Raw genomic sequence first — 9,947 nt, 5'->3', positions numbered from 1 at the left:
GCACTCAAACTGATGGGAAGGGAAGAGCAGGAAAGCCCTTATTGCCATGGCAACTGTGAAACCGACTCTTCTATTAAACAAAAACAATTCCCCAGCAGTCGGGAATGGGAACCCCTTCACAGCCACTCACTGAACCTCCACCCGAACTCACTCATATAGATATATACATACGCATGCAAGCGAGCAAACACACACACACAGCAGACCTTTTTTTTGTTATTGGGTTCAACAGGTGGGGTCAAATAGGCTTTTAAAAACATCCCATGATTTTCCCTTTCCTCTTGTGGTCTGGCAACACTGTATTTTACATCAACCTGGTGCCTTAGCTTATTCTGGCCTCCCTTTAGATATTCAAGGAGGAATTTCAGGGCAGGGTTAGGTCATACCCATGGTGAAGGAACATGTTACCTGCTGCAACAGTGTGGTACGGACATGTTTTTAATCATTTTTGGACAACAATGGAGATCTACGGCACAGAGGAGATATTTTAGGCTTTGAATACACACACAATAATTGTAAGAAGGATTCATCCATTGTTGGTTTGGCTCTGCACATGAGATAACAAGTGAAGAAAATCTCTAGCCATATCCTTTAAACTCAACTAGCCTACTATTACTGCTACCATGAATAATAAAAATGGGAATAGCTTGGCATATAATGTGAAAGTCAGATTATTATATTAGAGTCAACAATACATCAGCTAGTCATGCTGGAGGTAGACAACAGTAACTGTTTGAATTTATGTGCGCGTGTGTGTTGGGTCAAACCCATGTCCTAGCAACCAGGCAAACCATCACCAGCCCCCTAGCAACCAGGAAGACACTGGTGCCATCGCATCGCAGTCACCGGTTGCCATTGGAGATACAGAATTCCATGGAAACCAAGCCGAGGTGCAAATAGTGGACCCCCCCCCCCTACACACACACACACACACACACACAACACACAGGTTGGATGCTGACTTTCAAGTATGCAGGATTTCACACACCCACCCACCTGCAGTACAAGAGAATTGGGTTTCAAGGATGCACTTATACACACACATTTACTGACAAACACACACACACACACACACACACACACACACGTTGAATTGGCTTTCAAGGATGCACTACACACACATTTACTGACAAACACACATACACACGCACACACACACACGTGCGCAGCGCGCACGGCAGAGTGAGAAACGCATCCTGTGTGGCAGCTGTCACGGTGGAGGTATTCCCCAGCAACACATCACGACCAGCAGCCCGCCGCTTGTCGCGGCTTTGCTTCATTGTGTGTGTCAGTGCAGAAAAAATCACATCAAAATATGGTGAAAACTTTTCATCTGGCGTCGTGTCATTGTGATTTTATTATGATTTTACACGAAACAGCAACAGACTGCATAAACACATGAAAGAAGGCATGTATGATGAGATACTGACATATTGTCCTATTGCCTGTGAGTTGATCAATCAGTGTGTTCGTCTGTTATTCATGTAAAGCAGAATCATCAGGTTTGTGAATTACATCAACGCCAACTTTCCCCTGTCCTCACCCAACCTCGGCTCTGACTGTCACCCACCTCCCAAATTGATTTAGCCACCCTCCTCCAATAGACTCCCCCTTTTCCTCCCTCGCTCGCTCCTTTCCTCCCTCCCCACCAGTCACATGGAGGTTAGGGTGACCCGTCGCTCCCTCGGTTGTGTGGCAGTCGCTCTCCGTTGCGCCTTGGAGACGGACGAGAAGCAAAACGCGCAAACCTGCTGAGGCACCTCACGTGTTTTCAGCCATAACTGCATTTTATTGTACTGCTACGGAACATCTCACAAGAATCCGCTGAAGCTGCTGGTAAACGATACTCAGTTAAACGAGTTATTTTTAGTCACCCGCCGCAGCGATGAGTGGCTGGAAGTCGACTATGAGACCGAGCGGTGCCGAGCTGTGGTAAGTGAAGCCCCCGCTTGGTGTGCAGCAAGAATGAAGTCCAGGCGAGATAAACTGAAGATCCCCTCGCTGACTCTGGAGTAAGTTCTGCATTTTATTTTTATCCTCTAGTGCAGGTGCCAAACCGCGGGCTGCCATGTGAAACTATTGCCTTTTAAAGTTGTAATAAGAGTAACTGTAATAATGCGCTCGTGCTGTCTTGTTTTTGTGACACACATACTGCTTTTAAAACCTCATGCAAAGTGGCCTTAATACCCACTAGAACCCACAACTATCTACTAAAGCTGTGAGATTAAAAACGGTCAGAGAGACTGATGAAAATGTAAATAATCCCTCATGTTTGCTTGAAGGTTCATAGCTAAACAGCTTCAGTTTGCTCTCAAAGTAAAAATACTTTCTAGAAGTGGAGTTACAGGTGTCTCATTAGTTGCAAAATGGAGGTATTTTCAGTATCATCAATTAATCACATGCAGGCTCAATTTGGTTTTCCTGTCTGAGTATTAATCTTTAAACTAGTTGAATACAGCTTTCCAAACTTGAACTTAAAGTGTTTGCACATTTCATAGCACAGCTGGTTCATCTGGTTAAACCTGTGAAACTCAACAGCTAACACTGCAGGGGGGGGGAACTTGGGAAGATGAAGACTCAACTTAAGTTTTAACCAGTTCAACAATATGTGGTATTATACTACTTTCTTCAGTTCTTTCAAGCCTGTCAAGCATATTTTGCTTTAATCAAACACACATTTTCATTTATTTTCAACTAAGCTCACACTTCAATTTGAATTCTGCGTTCATTATGTTTTGTGTTTTCCCTTTGTCTACAGTTACCTTGTTTTGTTGTTTTTTTCTACCTCACATGAAACCCTCACTCCATGATTCCTGCATGAATCACATGCTCTCCCTCACAACACCAAAACACAGAGATGTCTTTCAGTCTTTAAGAGAAGAGATGTTTTATTTATTTACATATAATTTTTAACCTGTGATTCCCATCTCCATCAAAGGACATGGCTGCAGTCTTTTATCCGCCCACTCTTCCTCCACAGTGAATATAGCTGTTTGTTTTGCTGGGAGGGGGGGGAGTACCTACTGCCCACTAGATGCTGATCCATAAGGCGTAGGTGCTCCCTGCTCACAGCCCCATTCTCTGATCCATCTATCTGCCTACTCAGTAGATCATATCAGCTGAGCATGCGCTGTTTTCGTTTTGTTTTCATCTTTAGGCTGGTGCTCCCGCGCAGATACAGAGGAGGTTTCACACTTAGTGAGCATGGCAGGCCTTTTACTGGCAGATGCGGGTGGATGCATTAGTCCACACATGCTTTTTGATGAACTTGGTCTTGACATTAAGGTTTCAGATCTGTCTGTTTCACCACTAAGAGTGTAACAATTGTGCAAGGTGTGGAATTACATTTTTGTTTGTAATCAGATTCATATTCAGTCTGGCTTCACATGAAACTATTTGCTGATACACAGCTTTCTAGAAACAAACTTTTTGGAAGATAAATCATCCATTGGTGTTGTTCAATAGTATGACAAAACATCTTGGATTAATCACATAATTCAAAATATGATATACTAGCCATGATTGTTATTGTTATAGTAAAAACAATCTTGCAGATATTGTGCTGCTGAAGGGTTGTTGCTGCTGCCATGGCATGTCATTTGTGAAGCGTCATGTCTGACCTGAACATCTGAGCAAATCAGAAATACAGTGGGAATGTCACCAGTGAGTCAGTTTACACTCAGGGCGGTAGCGTCCATGAAGTGATGACCAAATAAAAATGCAAAATGAAAATGATTACTCCCTGAAGCACCACAGTGGGCTTCGTGGTTTAGGGGTCTGAAACAGAAAACGTGTGAAGACAAAATACTGCGTAATGTGTTGCATGTGTTGTTGTAATTATGAGCCGACACTGCAAAATGAGGAGTCTTTGTGGAGTTGTTTTTCCTACCATCCTCCCTGTATTACTATGACAACATGTTCATTAGTGCTTTGGTAGCCAGTGCTGTGTTTAGCACTGAGAAGCGTCTGCAGCACTGAGACAATAGCAGCACTGTGGAGCCCATAAGGCAGAGCTTACATCTGAGCAGGAAAATCAATAGAAAACAGCTCCGGCGCTGGGTCAGCATCAGGGAGATATACACCTTAAGAAGGATGAGCATGCATATTTTTAGGCAAAAATGGTGCACTCAGATATAAAGGGGTAGACAGCATTTATTTAAAATAGTACAGTTTGAGGATTTTGTGTTTAGGAAGCAAAGTGAACCACTGCATTTGTTCTCAGGATTACTTAAAGAGAATGAATGTTAGTTTAAATCTGATATCAAGCCTGTCAACATACAGCATGCTGTAAGACGCTGTCCTACACTGTCAAAGGTTATAGATGCTCAGTAAATGTGTTGGACCATGACACTTCCTGTCTGGTGTGTTGACACCCTGCAGCCAACTCACTGGTGTGAGTTTAGAAGTCAGCTAATCATGTGCACCCAGTGTTGCATCTAACCACTCTTTAATAAACAATGCTAGTCAAAAGGCAGTAGCATTACCCTGCAGACAGGTGGCGCAGACAACAAGCATCTGTCACTGATATCTAGTAATGTCAGCCAATGAGAGGCAGGCAAGAACCTCTTACCTCGACCAGAGTTATGCTCTTGACTGATGACAGATACCGGTATTGCAAGGTGCTGAGTCAGCACACTAATCCATGCGACCATGTCTTGCCTTACAGTTTATCACCCACTTGCCAGAGCCCCACCCTCCTGAGCCCATGCAGCCCCTGCAGTCCCTGCAGCCCCTTACAAACACTTCATCCCTGGAGGTAAGATAGCCAGGTCACATGCTACCACGAGAGTGAACTGTGATCCACTGTGATCCACATCAAAAGGATACATTTTGTGATATTCTGTATGTTTCTTATTAAGAAACAAAAGATGAGAGCCAACAGTGAACTGAACTACTAACAAGTATTGACTGTGTCTAAAGCCTAATTTAGCTTACTTCTTTGTATCATATCTGATCCTGATGATCATGAGCACTGTTGTTTATTTTTCAAGTGTCAATACTTACTAGTGGACTAAATGTGTATTAATCCAAATTGTCGTCAACAAACACACTATTTTCTCACTTTTGAGTCTCACTGGCTAAAAATTACAGTGCATGTTTCGAGAAATTATTTACCTTAAAAAAAGAAAATTATTATTTTTGATTTTTAGCATTTATCCTTTAACCTTGTTAGCTCTTGGAAGAACATTTTTGCATCAGTAAATGTCTACTGACTCTTACTGCCATAACCAAGCAGGAGGCAATACTAATTGCATTGTCACAGAAAATGTAACAAATAAATGGCACTATGGACACCAGGTATCATCCTGCTTGAAAATAGTAATTGCTTTTTAAAAAAGAAATGTTTTTGTACATTTGGTTATTTGGCTGAAACATTTTAGGATTTGAGGGAAAACAAACAACAAACCCTCAAATCTAGATCATACATTGATGAATACGGTAAACAAGGTTGTCAATCAACTTACTAGTACACCATAGAGTAATCCTTTTATTTCAATTATTTGAAGAAAGCTGTACATTTTTACAAGCCCCGATGGAACCAGTAACAGTAAAATTAAAAGCTAGTGACTGGACTGCCTTTCCAACTACAGGATAAGGATAAGGATACATTTATTGATCCCACAGTGGGGAAATTCATTGCTACAGAAGCTCAAAAAATAGTGATATTGAAAAAAACAAAAAACAAATGCAGCAATACAGCAATAAAATTAAAAACTAAGTAAAGCGACCCTAAAATGCAATTATAACATATATATATATACATATACATACATACACATACACACATATACACACACATATATACATATATATATATACATACATATACACACACATACACATACATACAACAATAAAAAACGATAAACTAAATAAAGGACCCTAAAGTGCAACTATAGTGCAACATTGTACAGTCTGACTGCAGTTGGAATGAATGACCTGTGGAAGCGCTCCTTCTTACACTTGGGGTCTATTAGTCTGTCGTAGTATAACAACATGATACAGTAAATAAATAAGTTAGTGAATATTCAATAACTCTGAGTTGTTTTTGTATATTAAGGTGCTTCTGTTTGTCACCAGTTAAGACCCATCATTTATTAGTTGTCTCCAAGTCTATGTGGGTTGCTTGGCAACGGCGCTGGGTGCTGTGGAGGAAGGCAACACCGCAAACAGAGGCGGCTGCATCCAGCATGTTTCTGGATGTGTGAGCAGTGCTAGGCTGTCACACCACACACTCTACAGTAATGAATCCCATTCCCTCTGTTCAAAAATGAGCAAATTTTCTATCAGGGATAATCATGAATTCCTCACAATGCAGTTTTCATGCAGCCATAACCTGATGCCACAGGATGTCAAATTGCACATTTGTTGGCATCATTCTTCACAGCATTTTGCATTGGAGTTCACTCCCCCCTCCACCCCCTATGTGTTGTTTCACCATCCAGAAACTTGCATCAGATTCTGTGTTTGTATGCAAGTAAATGGCTTCCTTACATCAACCTTTGATACTCTGAATGTGTCTTGGTAGCATTGACTCAGAGGTACGTGTACAAAAAATACTATAAATTGTATGCAATGTGATAAAGCAAAATGAAATACTGTAAAAACAAATATAAATGACAGACAAAATAGTTTAAGTTAAGCTATAAACAAAAGACCTCACTGGTGATGTAGGCCTGTATTAAATCACGATGAGGGTACTTGATCACATAGGCTCACAAGAATTTTGATCTGGATTCTCAGTTTGATGGACAATGGATTTTTATAATAAATTTACCCTAATTACATATAAGTGTTACAATATTTCAAGTGGGATAAAAATGACTTTAGGGATTACATTGCACTCTTTCACCTTCTGGAACACACTGAGACACAAGTAAGTCTGTCTGGGGGGAGAGAAGTCGACAGTTAGTTTTATGAGAAGAGACTGGACTACAGTGCGTTTAAAGTACATTATGCAGAGTACAGGGAGGCATAGACGGCAGAGACCACACAAGGGCTAATAGACCCATAGATCATTATGCCCTGGGGTATAGAAAATGGATTTATAGTGCTCAATAAATCTCTGTCATCTAGAAAAGAAGTTGGAAAAAAGATTTCCAGGACTGTTAACTGAGGAGGGCAGAAGATAAGATGGAGGTGTGAGACGACATTATATTAATCGTATCCACAAAAAAAGAAAAAAACATTTTTCACAGGGATCTTTTGTCAAAATTAACATAAGTAAAACAGTTGTTGATAGCATCAAATAAACTTCACACCCACTTACAAAAACAAGATTTGACCAGTTGAGAGCATTTTACTGAAATTCAGTTAAACTAAAGGCGTTGAACTCATTTCTGAGTTTAACACACTCATAAGTTTTCCTCATATAATAAATACATCAGCTATACTGCATATTGGAAGAAAGGATATGTTACTACGTTTATTGGAAGTATTTCTAAAATTTGGATTTATATATTTCTAGAATGGCTAGTACTTGTTGTCTTCGTTGGTTAGGTTGGTATGGTTTAGGTATGAGGAGTGAGACTGGTTAGGGTTAGGGTCAGAAGCAGAATATGATTAGTCATTCTAGGAAAAAAAATGTCTATGGTATCTTGACTCCAGAAATGAAAAATTTAATTACGTGGACTGACTCTTTGCAATATATATTTCTATAACATGTCAGAAAATAATGAAAAATGACAATTATAATCATGTACTATTATGTATGACAAAGAAAAGCGTTAAATCATCACATTTGAGAAGCTAAAATCAGGATTTTTTGGGTATTTTTACTTATTAATCAGCTATCAAAATAAATACTGATTAATTTTCTGCCAGTCAACTATTGGATTAATCAACTAATCATTGCAGCTCTAATGATTACATTTTTATTCTCAATCTGAAGGTAATTTGAACTTCAAAACAAAATATTTAGGTTTTACTTTATTGTCCTCGTAGAGAAATTTGTCTTAGACTCAGTTCTGCATGCATAAATGCCTCCACAGTTACAGTAAATAAACAACATATGAACAAAACAGCACCAGCTGTTTCAGTCATAAAATATTTCCTTCACCCCATGGTACAAACACAATGCACATTGCACTTAACACATATTGCACACACCCCATAATAAAAAACACCATGAGATAATGTGGTAATTATTACAAATACATAATGGCACTTAATGTATAAACAGCATGTATTTTTTGTTCTGCAGTTCCTGAAATGAAACTAAAATACACACACTTGCAGTGGAATGTACCACTGTAGAAAAGTTTAGTCAGGGATCCTCCCTCTGTCAGACTTCTCATGGTATAACCTGATAACATCTTAAGCTGCTTTCATGTTCTGTAGGAAAGACTGCTGTCATAGCATGAAGGCACATGAAAGATGAAACAAAGAGGTAATCTTAAAGTCAGTGTTTCCATTGATAGCAGTTCTGAAACTTAAGCAGGTTTACAGTATAACCACAGATTGATTGTAGAGGCTATATTACATAAATGTGCTGTCTTAACATTGCTCTCGTCACATAATGCATTTTTATTACATTTTCAGACATTAACTCTTAAACAGTTGTATAAATTTGCCTCTTCACTGTGCCCACACTAATGAATGTAACTATCGATCAATTTTTTGACACTGTTCAGGACAAGACTGACCATGTCTACAACTCAGCTGCGTCTTCAAGTTAAACTAAACAGTCAAGATGCAAATGAGAAAGTAGTGACATTAAAAGGCCATGTTCAGCTTTGAGTAGTTTTGTTGCACCTCTGTAACGTGGGAGTCAGTTTAGTTTCACTCCTACAATCTTCAGCAGCTTCACTGTTGCACCATGAAAGCTGCAACAAAGTCTTTTACAGTCTTCAGCTATTGTTACACAATCCAAACACTTTCCCCACTGTTTCTTCGAAACAGTGAGGCATAGTATAAATACTGGGATCAATAAGCATTTCTATCAATAATCAGACAGCCTTAGTATCTTTGTGTGATACTGACTATGTTATGTATATTAATATAATAAGAAATGTTTAATTCTATTTTAGGGTGCCTTCTTTAACATCTGACTGGGCACAACAGATGAAAAATAGTCTGCTAGGCTAGCTTCTTTGTAGTTTTTTCCGATTCATCAATGAGCATGGTACGTGACAAATGTAAATTAAATAGGATTTATTAAGTATATCTATTATTGATTAAATGTTTAAGTCATTTGTCACTGGACCCAGCTTTTCTAACATAAGCCTTTTTAAAATCTCTCTTACGTAACCGCACATTGGATATCTTTGGGTTTTGGACTTTTGGTCAGAGAAAACCAGCATTTTGAAGATGCCACCTTGGGTTTGAGAGAAACTGTGATGGGCATTGTCCACCAAAAGACACAATTTATCAAAACACGATGGACAAAGGGATTAGTTATGTAAATAATCATTAGTTGCAGCCTTGAAGTATAGGTTCACACCAGTCAAGTGCCCTTTTTAATAGTTAATACTGTTTACTTGCTGTAATTATTCCTCCGGTTCATACTGACCATTAGGAGAGCCGTTCAGAATGCACTATCAATGTAACTGATGTAGGCCAAAACCCACAGTGTGTCCACACAGTCATTTTATGCAAAAATGCATTTTAAAGTTTATCTGAAGCTTATATTGGGCTTCAGCAGTCAGAGTTAATCATGTCAGGTTTACAACATTTACAGTCTTAGCATAACATTTTCTTCTTTGAGTTTCCTCAGACAATGTTTCCCTGTTGAAATGCAGTGAAAATATAGTAACAGAAATAGGAACTTTGGCTTTAATTTAGAAGACTGAAGCTACATATTAGCCTCACTTAAATACTTTTTTGTACAGAAGGAAGCTTGTGGATTTTGACCCCCATCGCGTACATTGTAAGTGCATTATGAAGGGATCTTCTAATGGTAATAGTCAGTATGAACAAAAAGAGGGGGGAAAGACTGGTTCAATCTT

General features: G+C 39.2%; 1 protein-coding gene across 1 annotated transcript in view; it reads left to right on the top strand.

The window, feature by feature from the left end:
• Positions 1-1,965: 1,965 nt before the first annotated feature.
• The window catches only part of mast3b (microtubule associated serine/threonine kinase 3b), a 35,285-nt gene continuing 27,303 nt past the window's right edge, over positions 1,966-9,947 (top strand). The window contains exons 1-2 of the mRNA XM_053322783.1: positions 1,966-2,012; positions 4,667-4,756. Coding sequence (XP_053178758.1) covers positions 1,966-2,012; positions 4,667-4,756 — 137 coding nt within the window. The remainder of the gene's footprint in view (positions 2,013-4,666; positions 4,757-9,947) is intronic.

The sequence above is a fragment of the Scomber japonicus genome, chromosome 7, assembly GCF_027409825.1.
Source record: "Scomber japonicus isolate fScoJap1 chromosome 7, fScoJap1.pri, whole genome shotgun sequence".
NCBI lineage: Eukaryota > Metazoa > Chordata > Actinopteri > Scombriformes > Scombridae > Scomber > Scomber japonicus.
This window is presented reverse-complemented; position numbering and strand designations above follow the sequence as displayed.